This window comes from Clinocottus analis, unplaced genomic scaffold (genome assembly GCF_023055335.1).
Source record: "Clinocottus analis isolate CAN_PGR_092001 unplaced genomic scaffold, fCliAna1.0.p SCAF_11, whole genome shotgun sequence".
Classification (NCBI taxonomy): domain Eukaryota; kingdom Metazoa; phylum Chordata; class Actinopteri; order Perciformes; family Cottidae; genus Clinocottus; species Clinocottus analis.
In genome coordinates, this window is record NW_027175832.1 from 2312393 (window position 1) to 2334858 (window position 22466).

Sequence of the window (22466 nt, forward strand, 5' to 3'; positions counted from 1 at the left end):
AGGCTCCGGGCCGGGGAGACCTTGGCACAGCCGCGAGGATTACCGCGGCGTCTCAGCGCCGCTTCACAGCCGCTCGGCGCCGTCGCCGAGCTGACATTTACGCAGCGCCGCCCAGTCAGTCTCAAGGACACTGCTTTTTTATTATCCACTGTCATAAGAGGGAATCATTAATATCTCCTCCATATCTAAAAAATGTGAGCGGAGAGGATTTATTTTAAATGTCACACGATGGAGGAGTATCGGAGTGTTTGGGGGAAGATAGCGACGGCCAGAGATGTACATTACTTACAGTTAAACACGTAAAGTTTAGTCTTACTGTAAATCTACATGAATATTTAAACATGTTTTCACTCAAGCGGCAGTTTGGAGCTAAATAAAAATGCTAAACTCTCGCGCAACAAGTAGAAAAGAGTCAGAAAATCCGAGCACGGACGCAGTAATAATAAGACACGGCAGTATGTAGCTGATGCGCGCTAAAGCTAGCTCATGCTAGCCGCCAAAAGCTAAGTAGCCTGTAGCATTAGAGACCATGGTCATTATGGCCATTACTGAACTTAATAGAGAAGTAAGAAGTGTTATTTCATCTTTACCAACTTTATTGCTGTATAATCTGAAGGCTATGAGTTAATTATTTTAATATTGTATAATAATTACTGTTGCATTCATGTAGAAGTATCATTTCACTGCTGTAACTGGACGAGGTCAAACTCATTTTAACTATTTAAATACTGTTGTGGAGACTAATCTATAACAATGCATCATCATTTGTATGTCCATTTCTGTTTTTATTTATGTAAAATGTAAACTGTGAATATAGCTGATAAATAAAAGTACTATACGCAGGAGAAGTATCTCCAATCTGTTCTCGAGTAAATATATTTTTAGTCGCTTTCAAACACAGGTGACGGTCTCCATCTTGAGTTTCTGGCGTTGAAACTAGCGCATCATCACACGTAGCATCAACACACAACACATGTACAAGCATGACTGCGAGTGCAGGACCCCCCCCCCCCCTCCCCTCTTCCCCCACAATGCAATGCAACAAGTACATGAGAGCCGAACGACACAACTTTACAAAAACGATGACACCACAGAAGAAGAAAAGAAAAAGAGACACAGTAGCGAGACATGACGCCGCATCACACAACCTGAAGCGCATCGAGGCCCGAACACACACACACACACACACACACACACACACACGCGCGCCGCGCCATGCTCGTGTGTCAGCCCGTCAGTCAAACAGTCAAACAGACATGCAAGCGGTGCTCCTTTCTCTTTCTCTCTCGCTCCTTCCATGCAAACATCGCCTCTTTTTTTTTTTTTTTTTTGATCTTCCAATTCTTGGGTCTCCATGACAACAAGATCATACCATGCAGAAAACATTGATCGGGGAAGTGAAGGCAACACGGAGGGTTTCTGCACACAAGGCCCCACAATGCAGTCGATGCACTCTGCTGCTGCGTAGGCAGACCACTTCAACATCGTAGCAGCTTTAGAGGAAAATCAACTCTTTTTTTTGTGTGTGTGTGTGGCGGAGACAATATCATTTCACTTCAACTCTACACCGGTGTCCTTTAAAATGTTTTTTTTTTTCTTTTTTGTTTCTCTCTGTTTCAATAAAAGTGAAGCTTTCTGAAACAAAGGAGTAACAAAAGAAAAGAAAGAGCACACCAACCTTCTCGAAGCTCTGAGGGATGAGAGAGGGGGGTTGATGCAGAACACAATGACGTGAGGGGGAGGAGAGAGAGAACGGGGAAACACAGAGAGAATAAAAACGGCCAGCGCAAAGCCACTCGCTCCACTGCATCACACACACTCCAACACGTACACATCGCGTACACACTCCTCCAACATCCCACTCAACATAGCAACTAGAATTTATCAATCTCAACATTGGTGGTGGTCTTTCAGCCGTGAGCCGGTGACGCATCGGCACAGTTATGTGTGCACAATTCTGCCGTCAATGTAAACATCCTTTTTCCAAATTTCATTCAAACCGCCAATCAAATTTGTGCATCTTTTTCGGTGGAACATTTGTGCTCTTAATGCCTCTTGTACAGAAGCCGTTTTAGTAGACAGATCAGTGAGGTTTCATGCGCTTAAACCAAGGTGTGTTCCCGGCCTCGTGTTCAATTTGACGCCACTGTGAGGGCTCGCACCGAGGTTTAAGGTTGTTAAGGGTGAATGTGTGAGAAATACCAAACAACAAGGTCGACATATATCGTAGACAATGGATGAGTTAGTAATACTTATTCAGAAAGGACAGAAATAAAATAGACTTTCTTTATACCAAGAGTGACTTAACAATAGTGGTTTCTGTGCGTTTGCCTGTGCACGTGTGTGTGTGTGTTTGTTTGTGTGTGTGTGTGTGTGTGTGTGTGCGTTTCTGGGTTCAGGTCCTACCTCGCACATACAGGTTGGCGGGGGAGGAGTAGCGCACGCCTTGAGAGTTGGTGGCCACGCACTCGTACTTCCCTTGGTCGGTTTCCTCGCTGTTCTCGATCTGCAGCGCTCCTGCAACGAAGAACGAGACGGAGAGAAAGAGAGAGAGAGAGAGAGAGAGAGAGAGAGAGAGAGAGAGAGAGAGAGAGAATGAAGATGTTCAGTCAAAGTTGTCAAACATATTTCTGCTGCTATCCGTCTTTCTTTGCTTCCTCTCCGCCCTGCGATGTTGGTCTGTTGGTGTGTTGCTGGTGCATTCGGGCCCTGGGGTATCCTCACTTCTACTGCTTCAACATCCAATAAAGTCAGCTCTGGTGTCGTATCTGTGAGGGAAGCGTCTGAATGGGCCGAGCTCAAAAATACCAGGAGTTGCATTTTTTTTCTTTGAGGGAACAATGTGTTTTCTCTTTCTGTTCCAGGCAACACATAGAAGAAGAAGAAAAAAAATAGAAACCCAAAAGTTTGGAAGTCAAAAAGGCAAGTCTCAAAATGACATTTAAAAAACTTAGATGACACTTGAAGGACTTTTTGTTGTGCAGCGCTCTACAAGCCGGTGACTCGTCTCTAAAGAAAGCCTGTTTCTATCTCGGCAACCTTCATCCCACATCAACAACCCCACGATGCGCTTTGAACTCCTCAACTTGTTCCTGTTGCTTCCTCGACTCTCCTCCTCCTGCGACCCTGATCCCGTCGAGGTAAACAGTGCATCCCTAAACGAGCTATAATTACTCACACTGATTTTTTTTTTTTTTGGAGCTAACAGCCTTTTGAATTACCAGCAGTGATTTTTTTTTTTGTTGCTCTTTCAGTCTGCTCTGTCACATTCATCTCATCTGAAACTGACTTTGACATGAAGCCTGAGGAGGAAGCACAAAACCATGGATTACACTCTGCTGCAGGAGGAGGGAAAACACACACACACACACACACACACACACACACACACACACAGCGACTGATAAAAGGGAACTGTGTGAGTGACGTATGGAACCATATAGAGAAACAGAAGATTTATGCTCTGACCTTCCACACACACATACAGTATAAATACATGGTTACAAATACTACATGCAGAAGTATTACAAGAAAGATTCACATCATATTTTACATGCATTATATAAGTGCATTCCTAATTAGTATCATTATTGAGGATTTGCTTCTTTTCACAGCTTTAATCATTATTATCATTATTATTATTATTATTATAGCATCTTTGGATTTTGGCCTGTTGGTCGAGCAAAACATAGATAGCAGATAATAAATAATCAACTAGTTGCAGCCCCCGAGGAAAGTGATTAAATATAATACTTAATGTACTTACTAGCTCACTACACACACACACACACACACACACACACACACACACACACACACACACACGCGGCGAGTTAATATCCTGATGGCGAAAAACAAGCTTTTAATTATTCAATCTTGAAAACGCGGCCAGTTAAGCACTAAGAGGTTCCACTGGTGGGAAAATGTGTGTGTGCATGTGTGTGATTCACAGTTTACGACACAATAGCTGATCAGTATATGAGGAAGTTTTCAAAAACATGCTTTTGCTTCTCACAGGAGGGAATGTTTGACTTGTTAAACACGGCGAGGGCGCGACAGCGTGCACGAGTGTTTCGCTGACGCTGTCATCCATTCGCTTCTGTCTTCTGCAGTTACATGAAAGGAAAACAGCTCGCGCCCTCCTCTTTCTCTCTATTTTTTCCATCTCTCATTTCCCCGCGGTACGGGGCAGAGTTGGGAGATAAACAGGAATAAATTATCGGCTTTACAAGCCGAGCCTCCGCTCCAGAAATAGGTGGAGACGCGAGGAGAAGTGAGGTGAAAAAAGACGGAGCGGAGGAGGGATGAAGCTGGACAGGTGGAGCTTTTTGCGATGGAGAACTCATCTGACAGATGGAAGCGGCTCACACGGCTATCCACCGGCAGACATTTTGAAAATGGGCAATTTAAATTTTCAGGCGGAACATGTTAGCACACGTGGAAGAAGACAGCGGTTTAGTATGCGTGCACGTTTAAAAGGTCACAGCGTCTACACACAAACAAAGAGCACCAACAGGTGACTGGCAACGGACAAACAAAGTGTGGAAAAGCCGGACAAAAAGCTGGAAAAAAGAGGAAAAAAGAAATAAGCGAGGAGGAGAGGGAGCGGTGTGTTAGTGAGTCTGGAAGCTGCTGACAGATCCAGGATGAGATGCGACGTCAGTAAATTGATCTGATGCGAACCAGCGGAAGGTGTATAATGTCCGCCGGGCTGAGACGCCACCGATCAGATGACAGCAGATACGGCTAACCCGATCGCTCTGCCAGAGCATCCGGGTCAAAAGGATCACCTGGACGCCGCCTCCCACCAGGTGAGACACTCACTTTACCTGGGTGAAACGGGCCGGCGCTGTTTTCACCACTGAACGCCGCTTAAAAGACAAGACAAGCTTTTGAAAAGCAAGGCAGCTACTGAGCGTATTAAATATAGACACTTATAGATGTATACTTATATAAACAGTTAGATCATTAAGGGATGGACAGAAAAGAAAATTGGCAAATATTCACAGGTTTTGACTCCTCACATGTGATTATTTGCTGGTGCTTCAGTTTTAAACAACAATACATTGAACATATTTTAGGTTTTGAAGTGATGTTCAGACCAAATCTGAAGTTTGAGAAGGAAACTTATCGTGACAATTTTCTTACTTTAATAAACCTGAAAATAATCAGCTGATTAATAAGATGAAAATAAATGAAAATAATCATTAGTTGCTGTTTAGATTATTCGCTGATTTGCATATTTATCGTCCACAAACGGACATGGAAGTATTTTCATAACAAAATATATAAATCCCAGCAATTCTTGACTTCTAGAAACACGATCGATGACAGCATTTGTCTCGCTTTATCTCGCCATTCTCAGAAATCCTTGAAAAAACAAACAGGATCCTAACCAATAACTCATTGGTTTTTATGGCGAGCGTCCTAATTTCCCATCAAACGACATTGTTTGTCTGTTAATCAGCAGCGCTGCTCAAAAACATGTCAAATAAATGGGACTGAAAATACCCCCCCGGTGGCACAGGCGCCATTTTGAGAAGAGCGGGCCTTCAATAAAAAACAGTCATAATTAATTTGGAGGAATGCCTGAACAGATGGATCCGAATATTACTGTTTTACTCTAAAGCTGATTTTTAAGAAACCAAATGGCATCTTTATGTTTTAAACACTTGTGTGGTGTTCGGGTCTGTGGGACCCGTTGTCGTTTTCCTTTAAAAACAAAAATAATATGATTTATTATTTATTAAGTGTGGAAATTGTGCACCTGAATTAAATTATCAACCATATTTGGTGTTTCTATTGCTTCTAATTGGGATGAAGAAAACATCCGTTGAGTATTTAACCATCAAATTGTTTGATTGTGTTGAATTAAAACCCCCAAAATACGGCGGGTCCGACAGACCCACAACACCTGCTGAGCAACAACGAAATACTTCCTTTGTGCTTTGGATGAAAGTGACCTAAACCGTGATGTCGTCACCATCACCTTTCAGACCACAGTTGTTGGTTGAGGTCCACATTGCATGCTATCTGTGAGATTGTGGGTCCACGATGGCTGTCGAGCGCTTACAGGTAAACTTTTTAAATCTCAGTCCCTGAACATGAGAGCTGGACAGACAGCTGTCACGGTTCTTCTTCACGCACATCGACGCTGCTGCAGCAGATGGCATGAAAAAAACATGGCCGCATGCCTTGGTTGAGGTGTAGCGTCAGGAGAAGTTCATCTCTATACCGGGCCATATGTTTCATACCCTCAGGAAACCGGATGGCGCGTGTGTGTGTGTGTGTGTGTGTGTGTGTGTGTGTGTGTGTGTGTGTGTGTGTGTGTGTGTGTGTGTGTGTGTGTGGGCCGGCGGCCACCGTTTGGACCGTTATACCTGCACGGGGAGGACGCCCCCAGGTGATGGATGGAGACTCACTGGGCTGTGAAACGGCTGAGAGTTGTCTTTTGTGTGAGGGGGGATTTGAGTGCAGTCATTCTCAAAACCGTCTTTCATCCTGACCCAAATGGGCCATAAAAAAAAATAAAAAAAAATCTCCAAAAACGGAGAAATGGAAACGAAAAGAGACAGAGAGAAAACAATAATTGTGTCCCAAAACAGATCCCCCTGGCCGCGGTCCAACGCGAGCTGGCAGCCGTCCACTAAATCAGAGGCGATGCTTTGGAAGGTGCCCCCGTTACACAGATTTTAAAGGAGTGTTTCACCCAGAATGCATCTCGCTGCTATTTGGCGTTGCTCAGGTGTAATTGATTTCCTCCAAATCGTTGCGCCCCAGTGTTGGGGTTCATTGTACGGCGCATTTTGTTGTTCAGCTCTGCAACGCTTCTGGTGATTTGAACTCCTATTAAGCCTGAAGTGCGTCTGACTGTGTCGTTTGTCGTTCTGTACCGGAGAGTCAGTGTCGCGTCTCCGGGTGACACCCACCAGGTGACACTCATCATGATAGATATTGCGCATACCGATGATATTACTGCACTCACTAAGAGAGTAAATAGTGGGAAAAGAACATTGTTTTCAAGATGCACGGAGAGGTTTGTGGGTTCTTTGTTAGCTCCGAGGCCACCGACGCCAACGCGTCCTCATCCATTATAAGTAGAGAATAGAGAAACAAATGCTTTTTCTTTATCGTAATTATGGATCACGACGCTGCTCCCTCACTGCAGCTTTAAAAGTCTCAATTTCTTTGCGTATCTTTTGTTTCACTTGCATCCACGAAGTAGCACGGCCCCCCCCCCCTTCCTCCTCCTCCTCCTCACACACACACACACACACACACCCGTCCATTTCTACACGTCAATGGGTGTCGGAGCTAAAACTGGTCTCAGCGCAGAAAACCGTCGACCCGCAAACACACAACTGACGTTCATTAAACGCTCCCTTCAGCATCAGAGCAGCCGTAACGAGGCATGGCAGCGGAAACGTGCTTTGGCTCTCGACCATGTCGATAACGTTCTGGTTTCTTTTCTTTTTCAAAGCAAAAGCACAAGAACGACATTGTAAAGAATGGACTGAACAGTGTGTGCATCCTTCAGTCGCTCTGTAGGCCCAACATGAACAGTTTCATCTTACATTTCTATACTTGTTTTAACTTGTCTTGTTCTGTTTTCTGTCTGTAATTTTGTGTTGTTTTTTTTACGCTGCTGCCTGTTTTGGCCAGATCTACCTGGAAAAAGAGATTTTATCTGAATGGGACGTTAGATAACAGCAGCGTCAGTGATGGAAGAGGTACTCAGATTAAAAGTACATCAAAATACACTTCAAGTATTCATTATTCAGGGTTCATCATACAGAATGGCCCATTTCAGAATTACATATTTCAAATCACTGGATTATAATGATCGATAATAATTTATTCATCACTGATGCGGCTGGAGTTACTTCCTAATGCTCTGTAATAATACATTGTTATTTATAAGTTAATTACGTTAATAATCTAAATCTGTACCAAAAAAAAGCAATATTAGATAAATGTAGGGCAGTATATAGATAGATATATAATATTCCATCTGAAATGGGGGTAGAATTATGTCAAATTGAAAGATATAAGTAAAAGTACAAATATGGAAAAATAATTCAAAGTAAATGCTAAGTGTAGTTAAACTCGCGGATACAATCTGACGGTTACAAATTGTCATTTTAAAAAGTAAAATCTGCGTTCACGAGCTATAAATGAGGGTCTGCTTGTGTGTGAAAGCAGCTCTCCATCTTTCCAAAATGACTAAAAGAAGAACGAGGTTCAATCGGACGTCGTTGTGCAGCAACAGCCACTAAAAATGTGAAAAGTGAGACTTGACTTAGTTTCCACAGCGCTCTGAGAGCCGACAGGAGGTGGACCGAGGGCACCGGTGATGTCGGCCGATGGCGGGCCGAGATCAGAGCCGGCAGGACGGAGCAGCAGCGCCGCACAAAGAATAAAGATGAAGCGACAACAAAATGGTTTTGCCTCGCCATCACTTTCATTCCCCCCGTGAGGACGGCGGACGTGAAAATGGCCGAGAAAATACGCGCCTGTCTACTGGAGGAGACACAGTGTCATCGATACAGAAGAGCATAAACAAAGCTGAACAAACGGTCTCAAGCACACGATGTTATTCCTCTGGATTCATCCCTCCATCCGTCTGCACAGACACACTCTTCCCTCCCTCTCTGCACAACTCCAGGCGGGGCGGGTCACAAGATAAGAGGAGCATCAGTTAAACTCAACTTAATGTGTGTATCTATTGATTTGGAGAAGGGAGAATTAGGGTTGTTGTTTTTGGCCCATTGATTCTTACATTAAGCATTTAATTAAAAGTGGACTTACTTTATAGTTGTCAATAAACTTTCCTTCAGTGGCATGTTTTCTTTTTAACATTCCTGATTCACAATGGAGAGATTTCTGCCTTTAAAATGTCATCTTTTTTATAATCTTTTCTTGGCTTAAAGGCCGCTCAATTAGCCTTTTTTTTTGTTTTTTCTTCATGAAATTGGCTTTAAAAAGGTTTTACACACCCAAAGGATGCAGATAAACTCAGAGTGGAGCATGTAATCCCTCAATCGTAATTAAAACATGATCATAATAATAAACAGGGATTTCACCTGACAGCCATGCTAAGCTTCAGAAGCACTGTTTTGTTTGATAATCCCACAACTGCTGCTCGTCTGTCTCACCTGATCGGAGCTGTTTGATGCGACCCTGGCTGCTGACGGGGTCGATGGGGAGGAAGTCTTTGAACCAGGAGATCTCCGGGTCGGGGATGCCGCTGGCGGCGCACAGCATGGTGGCCGTCCTCGTCCTCTCCACCACCTTCAGCTGGGGACCCATGTCGATGCTGGGGAAGCCGAACGGCAACAGGTCCTCTGCAAGGACGGACAGAGACGCATGAAGTGTTCAGAATCGACCGCATTTAAAACTCACGGCAAGTAGACGAAGGAAAAGCACAGCTGAGGCCTGCAAATGTACTTTGATCATGAACTGAAGTGCTGGACAAATAAAACATTTGAAGCTGAGGGATCAGTAAATATATTACACTTCATCCCGAGGGGAGCGGGACTGTTTGTACGAGATGTTCATGGCAATTCATCCAATATCTTCACTCATTTCCCTTTAAAACCTACAAATGACATCCTGTGCATCGCCGACGTCATTCAGATGGATCGTTTGGGGGATGCCGAAGTTCAAGAGTTGAGTCTGGAGCAAAGTGACGTCAGAGGGACAGTGATGTGCCACAGCGAGCGCCACGAGGCTGAAGACTTACCTCTGCCTGCAGAGACACAGAGTCGACCCCGCCAGGCATTAATCCTTACTTTCCTTCTTCCAAGGTGAAACATAACACTTTGTTTACACCAATGCACAGTGACGTGAGAGCCACTGCCCCCCCCCCCCCATCCCTCGCCCCCATCTGACATCTGCAGGCCTTGAAAGTGGAGATAGGGGCAGAGGACAGATGACCTACTGTACCCTTCCTTGTCAAAGTCGCTTGTTCCCTCCTGCAGATAGCTAGTCTTTAGGTGATCCAATGGGCGGCACAGCCACAGCAAGGCTTTATTGTGTGTGTGTGTGTGTGTGTGTGTGTGTGACAGGCCCTATACAGAGTATAAACATATCGCCCAGTCAGCAGGAGCTACTTAAGTGCTGCATGCACACATGTATAGACACACACACACACATGCACACACCTAGAAACACAGGTGTTTGGCGGCAGTGTCGGTGAACTGTGGGTTTTCCGTGGCGTGGCTCTGTGTTATGTTGCTGTAATGATTCCTGTCTAATAACTATGCAGAGAGCTGCTCAGAAACAGCGGCAGCAATTAGAAGCTGGGATCAAGAGGAGGGGCAGGGCACTGGGGGTAATAAGGACTTGTTAGCAGTAATTGTTAAAATGTACCAACGATTAGAGAGGCCGGTCTGGGATGTGTCTGCATCGCGTCTGGATATGTCTGATTATGTTGTGGGGCGGTGGATAAGTGTGTTTGTGTGTTTCTTGTGTCTCTCTGTGTGCACATATTTGTTTCTATGTGGCCATGTTCTCATTAGCATCTTCACAGATTTGTACAGAAATGTACAGACACGTCCACACATATCCAGGAGAAATCAAGGTGCGTGCATGCAGAAAAGCAGTTGCTTTCTATTTCACATACACACACAAACACATTCACACACACACACACACACACACACACTTTCCGCGGTGAATGGGATTAAGCATCTCGGTGACAACGGTCCAGATGGCCAGACACGTAATCAAGCATCCATCAGCACTCCTGCTTCCTCCTCTCCTTACCCTTTTTAACCACTCGTATCCCTCTTGCACACACACACACAGACACCTCCTCCCCCACATATATACCTGGAATTAGAATTATATATTCCACTTTCCTCCCGCTGCAAAGCAATTATGAAGACGGCAATTTCGCCGGGCTAATAAATCAAAACTCACGAGAAGCCCCTTGATTGTCAAGCGCAGCAGCAGCAACAAAAAACTAAAAGTCTGCTTGCTCACGCCGGGCATCGTTGACAAATCTGGAGCCAAAACAGTCCGAGATGCAGACCGCGGCCACATCAACTGCTCCTCTCCTCCTCCTCCTCCTCCTCCTCCTCCTCCTCCTCCTCCGGGCCTCCCGCTACCGAACCACATGACAGACGCGTACCATCTGTCTCCAAACGCTGTGCGATGGGGATGAGAGCCCGAGTGGAGATAGGATCTATCGCTCTCTTTCTTTCTTTCTTTCCACAGTCATCAGGTTTGGAGCAACCCTGCCAAGATAGGATTGTCGAGCCGCCGCCGAGAGGAGGACGGAGAGGAGGAGTGCCACGAGACAAAAAAAAAGAAAACAAGAGAGCAATCAAAGCTCAGAGGAGAGTCCGGATGATGGAGTCTGGATGCTGTGTGGTTGGTTGAAGCCCGGGCGCCGATCGGGCCCAGCGAGCGACGTCGTGATGTCAGCCAAAGGAGACCCGAGTGGAAGGAGGGGGAACACCCCCCCCCCCTCTCCACCATCCCCGACTGGTCAATACTAATGATCCACCTGAATGGAGGCCAGGGGTGCGGCCATTGATGAAACACGCAGGAAGAGAAAGCAAGGAGAAGGGGGTAGATCGATGGGGAGGTCAGGAGGCGAGCTCCCCCGAGGCGAGGAATATGCCAGACCTACATCTGCCTCCCACACCCCCCCGACCCCCACCCTCCTCTCAACCCCACCCCTCATGAGAGGGTTCAGATGGTCTTTTTATCACCCCTCCGGCTACGACTACATGGACTCCCTGGCTGCTAATTAGAGCATGCCGCTGCAGCGGGGGGGCGTGCATGTATGCGTGTGGGGGCGGCCGGGCTCAGTATTCCAGTCGGGTCTTTATCAATGCTGCGAAGAGAGAGCGGACCTCGGACTGAATCATTAGAGAGAGGTGAGAGGAACACGGAGACGGATGGACGGACGGGTTTATTTTTAGATACGGATGAAGAAAAAATAATGGAAATATATTCTAAAGGAGTGTGGTATTCTCGCTACTGCTCAGCCAGAACATATTGACAAGTGACATTTAATATTCTGTTTTGTTTTTAAGTGAATAAAATTATTCTTCTCACACCTTTTCTCATCGTCTTATGAACATTTTGCTGTGTGTGAGGTGTGAAAAACATGAGAAAAAATGACCAATGTAGCTGGAATGGAACGACAGACAGAGAGATAGATAGATAGATAGATAGATAGATAGATAGATAGATAGATAGATAGATAGATAGATAGATAGATAGATAGATAGACGATGTGTGGTGAAAACGCCGTAGAATGTAAATGATTCATTGAATTGAGAAGCGACGGTGCAGCTCTGGGGGGGTTTGACGGCCACACTTGAACGTGGACGGACGAATCGATGGAGGATGTTTGCGAACACGCAGCAGCCGGCGGCTCGCACGCCGTCCTGCGGGCCGAGATAACGCGGCAGACAGGTCGTCGCTCTGGACGTTGGAGCACAGTTCACTGGAGAGCCGGATGAGGGGCTCCAGGTATTCAGCCGGGCTCCTGGATGAGTCAGCGACTGCTTGAAATAGATACTGCGGGCATGGCCTTGATCACACTTTTCACCAAATGAATCATTTATCAAACACAAACACTGCCGCACAAAAGCACCGCTTATGTTTCATCTCCTGGTTAAATTGATAAGACGGCCTATGGAAAAATGCGCCATGTGTCTATAAACACTGAGTGTGTCAACAGCTTTTGGGGGGGGAACATTGGCAACGACCGACAGACATTGTTCCCTGCAGCTTTGTGTGTGTGTGTGTGTGTGTGTGTTTGTGTGTATCAAGAGGTTGAGAGCTCACATTTTGGCCTGGTTGTGTTTGCAGAAGGGCAATCAGGCCTGGTGCCCGCAAACAGTCGTCGGAGCCAACCGAATCTGGGCAAATATGCAATTCATGCATGCGCGTCCAAGCACACAAAAACACAAACACTAGGAAATACAGACACACACACACACACACACACACGGGCAGCCTCACACACACACAGAGTCAAACACATAATGCATCGGATGCAAACAAACAAACGCGAATCCAGGTTTTCTTTTCCTGTCTCTCTTTGTGTTTTCCCTCAGTCACACACACAAACACACACACACACACACACACACAAACACACACACACATAACGCTAGCTCCCCCACATAAAATCATCATTTGTCCTGGTTAAGAGTTGCTCTGTTCATTTCAGCGGGGAATGACCACGTGGCTGAAAAGAAGCCCAAATAAAAGCCGATCTCAGGGAGCCTGATTCAGGATTAATCTGCCCGTGCTCGGCAGTCTTCAGAGGCTGTATTACTTTGACTCCTATAGACTGCAGGAGGGCTGAAGGGGGAGCACTTTAAATGCTAATAGCCCTTTATGATAATAGATCACAATGCGATGCAAAAAAAGCGGACTTAGCATTGGAGATGAATCCGACCAAAACACCCGCATGTGTGCCCCACAGAAACACACGAAACCTGATGATCTCACGCGTAACACACTGTCACATGCAAACACGCTTGTGGAATAGACTGCAGGAGGAAGGATAGAATAGAAACTGTGCAGACGAAGGGGTATACGCGATGAAAGAGCCGGCTCTCCACTCAAGGAGTGTAATCCTCTCGCAGGCTGAGTTGATACTCTCCGTTGTTTCCAGACCGAAATGCTGCTTGAGCCGCCGGCCTGCCAATGCAGCTGCCGCCTGGGGGGGGAATCACTGATCTGACTTTGTTGTTCATATGAAGGGTGTGTGCCGTGGTGGCAGAACATCTCTCCTCCCCCATCTCTCTCTCATTCCCTTCCTCCCCCCATCCATCCATCCCTCGCCTCCCTTTCTCCTAAAATGGGACACTGAGAGGTGAGTATAATCAGGATTACTCTGCACAAACCAGCCGCGCACACACACGCACACACACGCACGCACACACGCGCTCATAAACAAAGAAATCCATGTGCATGCACACACATACACAGCTGCAATGATGAGAATCTCTCGCCCACCAGAGGTTTTTCAAACATGCAGAACTGCAGATATTCACATCTCCTGAAGGCGGAACAACACAACTGCAGTGTCCATAGAAAAAAGAGCAGTTCGGGTGGAAAGGGGGTGGGGTGGGTGGGTGCAGGAAAGTGCAAGGGGGAGGTGGGGTTGGGCGGGGGGGGTTGGATAGACAGTGAGGGTCAGGCAGAATAGATGGCGGAGAAAATGAAAGAATGAATAAAACAAGAGAGATGAAATTAGAAACGGACTTCGCTCTGGGCCAAAAAAAGAGCCAGCGAGTCGCAGACAGAACGATAGATTCAGCGAGAAGAGAAAGGAGGAAGCAGAGGAGGTGACGGGACGGGAAGGGGGGAGGGAGGGAGATGATGTTGAAGGCACAGAAAAAAGCCTCCCTGACCATAACCCGCCACATCTCCATCCATTAGCCGGCCAGACAGAGCAGCAGTGCACATCCTGTGGCCGACCGCCGGCCCCCTCACGCCGCACAACGCCGCTATTAGTGTCGGGGAGCCATTATACAAAATGATGCGATGAAACACAACAGGGGGATGAAAAGACTTTTCAAGGGGTTGGTCAGTAATGGAAAGTCTCCTTTCTCCGTCTTCAGTGGCTGCTGGACCTTTTCTCCATTGAAGCGTGTTTTTAGAAAGACTTACTTAAGAGCATTCTCTGATGACATCACTTCATCGCGGCAGCGGGTCGCAGGGCTGCACGGCTTTAGGAGCGAACTGTCAAATAGTTCTAGTTTTTTTTTTAGGAGTAGAGTTGTGAAGTGGAAGGAGGCATCGGTAAGTACACATCGCAAGCAGGAAAATCAAAAGAATTCAAAAAATTCAAAGGCACAAGCTTTTTTACGTGGAGCTCCCAAGGAGCTTCTTGGCAATTAACACCAATCACAGACTTCAAATTGCGTTGCCTGAACCGCTAACAGCAGGCTAATAGCAGCAGGAAACCCTAAAGTTTACACTTTGTAGAAAATGATAATTGCGTTACGCAGTTTAAATAAGTTTCCTGTCAAATCAAGGAGACATTTAGTGACGTTATGATCCATCGCTTTGATGATGAAGCGTTTTCTCTGATCACACGGCTGCCGAGGCTTCTTGGTATTAAAACCGTAGTATTATTACATCATCAAGGATCAGGATATGTATCCACGGCATCAAACTTTAAGGACACTAGTGTAAGAAAACTTTTAGATCTGGAACATATGTATGGGTGACAATCTCCCATCAGCATATCAATAAATACTGTCATTTTTTTTCCGAAAGTGCTCATGAATAAAATAAGCAGAAAGTAATGTACTTTTAGGAACATCCAGTAAAGGAAATACCTATAATGCCTATTTAAAATCCAATATTATCCAGAACCTTCTCATTGATTTGCAGCACAAGTCGACCCGGAGATATTAAAGCGACGCCGAACACCATATGGTTGACAGATTTATATGTTCTAACCCGTATGTATTATATCGTCGACCCTACATACTTCCAGAACTATATCCTGTCTGCAATGCATCTGTGCATTTAAAAAAAAGCAAACTACAGGTCTTAAAATCTCTTAATCTGGGTTAGAAATATTGTTTCATTCTCCACAGTCCTCTAATGGTTTCATCCAAAATAATCAAAGACAGTTATTAACTCTGTTGTCACAGAGGGGGCCGAGGACGTGAGAGAAAAAAGTTTACACAAACAGGAAGAGGCACACACACACACACACACACACACTGAGAGGCTTGCCCTCGAGGTATAGTTTATGTGGTAATGCGCTTTAGATTGCGGCTGTGTGTGCAGAGATGACAGGCTGGGTAACAGATGGACAGGAGTCTATTCCCAGGGCTACCAGCCTTCTGCTTACCACACAGCCCCGCCAACTCCACAGTCCTCATCTATCTCCTGCACTTCTACACCCTCTCCGCCACTCCTCCTCCGACATCCCATTTCATCTCTATTGTTTCACAGCATCCTGTGGTGTTACTTAACTCCCCCCTCTACCTTCTCATCCTCCATCATATTCCTTCTTACCGCCTCCTCGCCCCCGATCTCTTCCTCCCTCTTGCTTTCTCTGCCTCAATTTTCCCCCCCTTGCAGAAATGAGTCGTCTGCCAAAACCGGGGCCTAATCCCCTGATTTCTCTTCATGTAGTACCAGCCCAAGCAGCCATCCCTCTACTTCTTCATCCTGTCCAGCTGCGCTGCGTGAAAGCCAAGTGCTCAGATCTCAGGCTCGCAGCCACAAGCTGCAACTTCATAGCTCATAGCATGTCGGAGCGCCTCATTCGACGCCTTTTCCCCCCTCCGAGGGGGAGGAGGAGGAGGAAGAGGATGAGGCGGTGGACGCCAGATCAACACCCTCACTCTGGCCAGCTGTTTTGGCAAACTGGGATGCTGAAGTACCCTTTAGCTAGTGCGCTAGCTGGCCCTCGCTGTGGCCAGATCACGCTTTGTCGCACTCAGAGGGGACTATAAAAAGAACACACTGCAGCCCGCTGTGAAGCCGGGGTGTGGCACGGCTCTTTTTTTATTTTTTTATGTCAGATCTGCAACTGACAGCTCAGGGAGCCGGAGACGTTTGTGCACGTGCAAAAAATATATATGCGTGTGCAAGAGAGGGTGGAGGGGGGAGGGGGTGGTCTCACCTCTGATAATGGCCAGCTTTGCAGTGATGGACACCTCTCCTTCACTGTTGCGTGCCACACACTCGTAGATGTTCTCATCTCGAGGTGCTCTGAGCGGTTGGATCCTCAGCACGGCGCCGGCACCTTCATCAAACTCCACAGTCTGGACGGCCACAGAACCACAGGAGGGGACGCTTTAGTCACAGCGGAGTGAATGTTGGACATCATTATCTTAGCTCTCTTACCGTAATAATGCAACATCAAGTATAGTGTGATACTTTATTGATTTCCTCGAAGAAATTCTTTTTTTTTGTTGCTTTTCTTTACTTGCCCTCCCCTCCACGAGGTCATTCGGCTCAGCTCTCGTCCTGCAGCTGGCAGGGATTCACAGTCGTGCACAAAGACACTGCAGCAAGGTAGATACTTACCAACATGGTGGGCTTACGTGGAGGCACTCTGGTTGAAATGCATTATCTCTCACTATTGGGTCTCATGAGTTAATCAATATAAGTCCTCTATGCATGCCTGATAGCAAGGAGCTAAGGGACGACAGTGTGTGCATTTGAATATGCGATCTGCTTCATATTTTGATGTGACACCTTTGAAAAGCTGACACGGCTCTCATGTCTGTACTTTAACTTTAAAGCTGCCGGCAGGTGTCGATTAGTCAACTAGTAGCGGGGTGCTACTGATCGTTATGCAACGCTTGTTAGCGCATGAATATTGCTTCTCATTCTGCAGACAGAAAGGAGAGCGATGTGTCCGTCTCCTCATCAAATCGCTGTCATCAAAGGCACTATTATCTGATCTAGCACAAATAAATATTGACGAATCGACCTATCTGGAAACATACTGTCTGACCTAGACACGTCTGCTTTGTATTCATTATGCATCCGCAGTGAGAGTTGACCGTTGTGCATTGTGACAACCACCTCGATACGCTGGGAATTGACCTTCTTGCCCTTCTTGTTCCAGTAGACGACAGGCTTGGGATTGCCACTGGCCTGGCACACAAATGATGCCACGCCCCCTGACACGCCGATCTGGTCTGTGGGAATCTTGGTGAACTTTGGGGGAGCTGAGAGAGAGAGAGAGAGCAAAAAAAAAAACACACACAAAGCATGAAAATTGATACACGAACATCCAGCGACCAGCGAACATGAAACAACCCCCCGCTGACCGAGCCGCGCTTCACTGTCAGCGACTGGCCGAGCTGACTGGTGCTCTGATGATGGCTGCGTGTTGTGCTTACTTCCTGGGTATCATCTAGAGGACACACTGAAGGACTTCCTGTGGGTCATAAATAAAAGATGGGATTGGGCTTCAGAGGAATCTCTCTCTCTCTCTCCATCTCTCCCTCCCTTGTTGTGCATCCTCTCGGGCAGGCTACCCTCGTAGTGCATGCAGCAAAGTCGGAGTGTTTCACAGGTAGAAAAAAAAAAAAGTGTTGGCTGCACATTCACAGCATATAATTGCTTCAGATATATTTATATCAGAGGTGTCATTTTGTGCCGGCGTACTCGAACTCGCATACAAGGGGAATTTGAACCTGCAAATTCTGATGATGTGAACAAGTGAAGTGAATTTACCAACACTGATTGTTTGGATTCACAGCTCGGCCTCAGGGGGGATGAGAGGAGGAGGAGGGAGGGTGGGGTGGGGGGGGGGGGCTATTTTCCTTCACTTATGAATCATCTGATGTGGGATATATAAGTGCAGCAGTTGCCTTCTGCGAGGAAAATAGCAATTCTAAATCCGATATTGAGCCAACAGGACTGAACCTATATTTTTCACAGCGGCTGATTCAGATCAATCAAACAACTTCACGCGGCCTGTTTCCATGGCGCCCGGCTTAACTCCTCCTCGGCTCCTGAATCACTCGGGATGAAGTCGGGATGACCCTGACCACAGCAACCCGGCTCTCTCCGCCCACTCGCCCTGCGTCTGCATGGGTGAGGTCCTGCTGCGGTGATTCACTTTTGCTCTCAAGACAGAACAGGATAAAAAAAAAAAATGTTTTTTTGTTGTTGTTTTTTTAAAAATCTGCCTCTCAAACAATCGCCAGCAGATTCTGTTTGCACGTTTCACTTCGCTGGCTAACAGCCACTCAGACCACCTCCCCTTCTTCGCCCGCGATGCTTTGACAGTAACTCCAACAACGCGGCGTCAAAAGACGTCTCTGCAATGTGTCGTACTCTGAACGTCAGAATTAAAGTGGTTTCATTTGAGGCAGGAAGAAGCAAAACGCCGTCAATCAGGACAAATACATGCCCACCATTTAAGAGCTGAAGAGCGGGGTATTTCTTGGCTTTTTAGGCTCTTTACACTAAAGCACACAACGTCTTGAGCAAATTGCCCTTTTCCCCCCTGCCGACAATGTGAACTATCAAACGTCCCCGTGGCTGAAAGCGTCTTCTCCCGGCAGCGGGATTATGAATGAGTTGCGTGTTGTTGTTGTTTTACGGCCTCTGCGTGGGTTTCAGTGGCTTTACGTTGAGTCCAAAACTGTGTTCTCTTAAATGCGCTTCAACAGCAATCCTCGTGCAAAACGCAGCCCACTGGCAATGTTACCGCTTAAGCCTCTGCTCAAAGCCAAGGGGGAGAGCACGGCGAGGCCCCGGCTGTGGATGGATTCACACCGAGCAGAAGCTTGTTATGATTTGCAGGTTATAGAAAGCCGCATGGAAAATGAGACTGAGCTCCTAATGAGGAGCTCAGTCTCTTTAATAGTAGGTTTTACTCTGTTGCACCAGGCAGGTCTACCACCGGTCTGTTTTTAATGAAACACCTTTGTAACCTCTAATCATCTGACGGACTTACTGATGTGCTCGGATGCGGTTGAAGAAGCAGATGTAGAGTAATAGTGGAGTTATTGTTCCATCTGAAGAGAAAAAGGACTTGGTACGGCTTTAATTTGTCATTTTGGAGAAGTTCTTATGGAGGAAACAGTGGAACTCCAGCTGAGAAGTTGCGTTAACATTATGACACGGCAGCTGTGGTGCGACAGCCTTTCATAGTCTCTTTTAATAATACATCTCTTCCTGTTTGTGTGTCTTTGCTGTCAAATCTCTTTGCGTCTCACAGCCAAAAGGTGTCCAACAAAACAAATTATGCGACACAAAGATGATGAGGACAGTCGGAGAACACTGTGAAGCTTAGGGACGCAAATGCATTCACGTAGAAATTATTCATAACTACATTTGCATGATTTTGACTTTGTTTGTGTCTGAAAGGTAAATCTGGATCATTTTTTTGTGAGGGAAATAATAATAAACATGTTTGCATAGAATTCAAACAGTAATGGTAAAAAAATAAATAAAAACTCTGCAATGAATTCATTATTTTCAAAAAGGTGGAAGAGATTTCATTCGAGCCAAAAGGGCCGATTAAGTAGAGACAATAATTCAGAAATAAGAAAGTTGTGATACTTTTGGGTCATTTTGTTGTGTCTCTGTGTGACTTAGCAGTCAGGGTAGTTTATACACCTATATGTCTACATTCTGTGTGTGTAAAATCATAAAAACAATGAAGAATACAATGAAGAAATGGCACAAATAATATACAGAAACTAAGGTCAAGAAACGTTTGAATCTCCGAGCATTACATCTGAGCTGAGTTGTTCTTTGAGGGGATTCAAAAGCTTTCTATTACAAACACTCCAGCTCTGCAAAACAAATTGTTAACGGCAGAAAAAAAGAGTTTTATTTATTGAGAATGCCAGGGAGATGTTGTTTTTCCAGCACTATCCGTTCTTCAGAGACACGCTGTCGCTGGTCCGAAGGCACAGATCTGCATCTGAAAGTTATTTCCAATGTGACGTCAGTCTTCTGAGAAGATCATGTCCTCAGACTGCTTACACAAAATGGAAAATGAAAAATAGATTACACAATCGCCATCGCTAACAGCGAGGAGTGCTCTCTCCATCTTTAGCCTGCATCCGCTCACAAAAAAAACAAAAAAATCTGCTTGGTTATATTTTCAGAGCAGTGACAGCTGGGTGTGTCTGAGCATGTGTGTGTGCGTGGGTGTATGTATGTGTGTGTGTGTGTGTGTGGACTTCCGAGGTAGAAATGTTGTCATCAACGAGATGGAGAGGAACATGCTAATAGAAGCTACAGGCTTATCAAAACATATGAACAGTGCAATGCAACAGTGCAGAGCTGATGGACTGGCAGGCCTGGTTTCACTCCTTTGACACACACAGACACACACACACACACACACACACACAGGAGGTGCATACACACACATTCACACCTTTGTTCATCGCATTTACTGCTGACAACATACCAGCTGCCAGTCTGCAAAATATCGAGAAACTAGCTAGCACGCTAGCTAGTTTCTCGAGCCAGACGGGTAGACAGACAGACAGACAGACAGACAGACAGACAGACAGACAGACAGACAGATAGATAGATAGATAGATAGATAGATAGATAGATAGATAGATAGATAGATAGATAGATAGATAGATAAACAGATAAACAGATAGACAGACAGATAGATAGATAGATAGATAGATAGATAGATAGATAGATAGATAAACAGACAGACAGATAGATAGATAGATAGATAGACAGATAGACAGATAGACAGATAGATAGATAGATAGATAGATAGATAGATAGATAGATAGATAAACAGATAGACAGACAGATAGATAGATAGATAGATAGATAGATAGATAGATAGATAGATAGATAGATAGATAGATAGATAGATAGATAAACAGACAGACAGATAGATAGATAGATAGATAGATAAACAGATAGACAGACAGACAGACAGACAGACAGACAGACAGACAGACAGACAGACAGACAGACAGACAGACAGACAGACAGACAGACAGACAGATAGATAGATAGATAAACAGATAGATAAGTACCTGGTGCTCCACACACACTGCTCAAAGGGCTGCTTAGCAGGATAATCGACAGCAGCAGTAGACTCGGGGCCGAGGGGCCGGGATGCGACCCCAGGCTCGACTGGACGAGAACTCCAGCTGTCCAGGACGCCGGCATGGCTCCACCGCGGGTCGGTTGGAGATGTCGGAGATACGGGTCGGACTTCACTCAGCGAGGGTGGGCACTCTGCAGACACACACGTGAGGAAACGACAACATGAAGGTCGGCTGGGACCAGGGAAAGGCTCGTCTCCTCCACCTCTGATTCACCGCTTCTTGAGCGGCGACTGAAATGCCAGTTGCATCACGAAGGGGAGAGGAGGGAGGGAAACATACAATAATTCACATGTATAGAGAACATCCTCATGAAGAAAATTAAAGATAAATTCATGCTAATGTAGGATTAGGTCTTTTGATTTCGCCGGAGCACTTCTGATTTGGGATTAACAGCTCAAGCAGGCCGGCGCTGACTGAACTAATACCAGAACAATAGAGCCACTGCTCAACAACTAAGACAAGAAACAGACCAAAATAGTTTTCTGTGCACTGCCTCCGTATTAAAAAGAATCCTTTCCCAGCGAGCCGTGAAATGAGCCGCAATGGTACATTTTTAAGAGGGTTTTTTTTTTTTTTTTTTTTGGTCCTCAGATGTCCTAATAATTTCATTTAACTTTAGCTTTGGCCTAATTCCATTTTGGCGTTCAGTATTTTACTGTTCATGTAAAAGTGTTAATGCAATAATTCATCTAAGAGCAAGAAAAGGAAACACTTAAACAGAGAGAATTGAAGGGGGGATGGGGAGGAGGGGTCGGCGGGAATGCAGCAAAATTCAATCAAACCAAATGTATCATCAGCAACGGCTGGTTTAATAGATGTTGCCCCTCGTGTTAATCCTCAGCCTTTTGGGGGGAGAATCTCTGGCAGTATTTTTCGCCCTTTCCTCACACAGACATACTA

The 22466-nt window shown here is 45.7% G+C and overlaps 1 protein-coding gene across 16 annotated transcripts in view; it reads right to left on the bottom strand.

The window, feature by feature from the left end:
* The window catches only part of LOC137805068 (receptor-type tyrosine-protein phosphatase S-like), a 66380-nt gene that overhangs the window by 30837 nt on the left and 13077 nt on the right, over positions 1–22466 (bottom strand). For 8 of the 16 annotated variants that reach the window (XM_068604854.1, XM_068604844.1, XM_068604891.1 and 5 more), the window contains exons 2-6: positions 21492–21696; positions 17536–17681; positions 16625–16766; positions 9156–9344; positions 2407–2517 (exon numbers count right to left, since the gene is read on the bottom strand). In XM_068604854.1, the coding sequence (XP_068460955.1) occupies positions 2407–2517; positions 9156–9344; positions 16625–16766; positions 17536–17681; positions 21492–21627 (724 nt within the window). In that variant the 5' untranslated portion in view covers positions 21628–21696. Of the gene's footprint in view, positions 1–2406; positions 2518–9155; positions 9345–16624; positions 16767–17532; positions 17682–21491; positions 21697–22466 lie in introns of all 16 variants that reach the window. The other 8 variants (XM_068604826.1, XM_068604817.1, XM_068604797.1 and 5 more) reach the window with 1 other exon arrangement.